Raw genomic sequence first — 1093 nt, 5'->3', positions numbered from 1 at the left:
CCTGCGGCCGAGCGCCCACACCGAGGACTCCCCGCTGCCCCCGGAGCACCCCCACCTCTGCAGCAGTGCCCTCAAACCCCCACGCTGCACCCGCTTGGAACACCACCTCCCGACCCCTCTGCATCACCCAGGCGCCAGCCCCGCATCGCCCCCACACAGGGGCCCCCAAGCCTCCCACCGCACCCCCGCCACTCTCCACCTGCTGGGCCTGCTTTCCTTTCTGGGACTCGCCCTCTCTGTAATTATTTCACACACTGATTTTTATGCACTCGTTACTCATTGTCCCGGAAGGCTCGTGAGGCTGGGACATGTCTACAGCCAGCCCAAAGTATATGTTTGTTGCACAAACAAATCAATTATTACGAAGACTACTGTAAGGCAGAAGTCGGTTGCCTTCTAGAAGGGAGGATAGTAAATATTTCAGGCTGTGCAGTGACCACTTCGCACCATAGAGCAAACCCTAGACAGCACGTGAGCAAATGAGCTTCGCTGTTGCCAATAAAACTTTATTTACAAAACGGGCAGTGGGCCAGATTTGTCCCACAGACGTCTCTGCTTCCCAGCTCCCAGATCCCACTTTAATGTTTTCCTGTGTGAAATAAAAGCGCAAAGTACGCCATCGCCCCGAGGTCTCCACCGACGGCAGAAAGTAAAGGACACGGTGCGGAGTCGAACCAGCGGCGCTATGGGCACAGGAGTGGCCTGGGGAAATACACAGACCCCGCGTCAGGTCACACCAGGACATCCTGTTTACAGAAACCGGCCTCTAAGCTAAACGTGCTTACGGTGGTGCGTGACGCAGGGGAGGGCGTCCCCAGACAGGCAGGTGTTGGGGAGACGCAGTGAAGACGGCGACGAGGAAGTCTGCAGCTGTGCCCCAGGGTCGCCCGGATGCCCGCGGCCCCGTATAAAGGCCGCCAGGGGAAGGAGCCTCCAGACATCACCGCCTCCTCCCTCCCGACACCAGCCCGCCCCACGCCGACATGTGCCACACCAGCTGCCCCCCGGGCTGCCAGGCGTCCTGCTGCTCCTCCAGCCCCTGCCAGGCGTCCTGCTGTGTGCCTGTGAGCTGCAGACCCACTGTGTGCGTGCC

At 60.1% G+C, this 1093-nt stretch overlaps 1 protein-coding gene across 1 annotated transcript in view; it reads left to right on the top strand.

Annotated features, from left to right (window-relative positions):
• The first annotated feature begins 19 nt into the window (after nucleotides 1-19).
• LOC115292530 (keratin-associated protein 10-7-like) overlaps nucleotides 20-1093 on the top strand; it is a 28112-nt gene continuing 27038 nt past the window's right edge. Inside the window, exon 1 of the mRNA XM_029940602.1 lies at nucleotides 20-1082. Within this exon, the coding sequence (XP_029796462.1) occupies nucleotides 984-1082 (99 nt within the window). The 5' untranslated portion in view covers nucleotides 20-983. The remainder of the gene's footprint in view (nucleotides 1083-1093) is intronic.

Source organism: Suricata suricatta, chromosome 5 (assembly GCF_006229205.1).
Source record: "Suricata suricatta isolate VVHF042 chromosome 5, meerkat_22Aug2017_6uvM2_HiC, whole genome shotgun sequence".
NCBI lineage: Eukaryota > Metazoa > Chordata > Mammalia > Carnivora > Herpestidae > Suricata > Suricata suricatta.
Note: the sequence above shows the minus strand (reverse complement) of the source record. Positions and strands in the feature narration are given on the sequence as shown.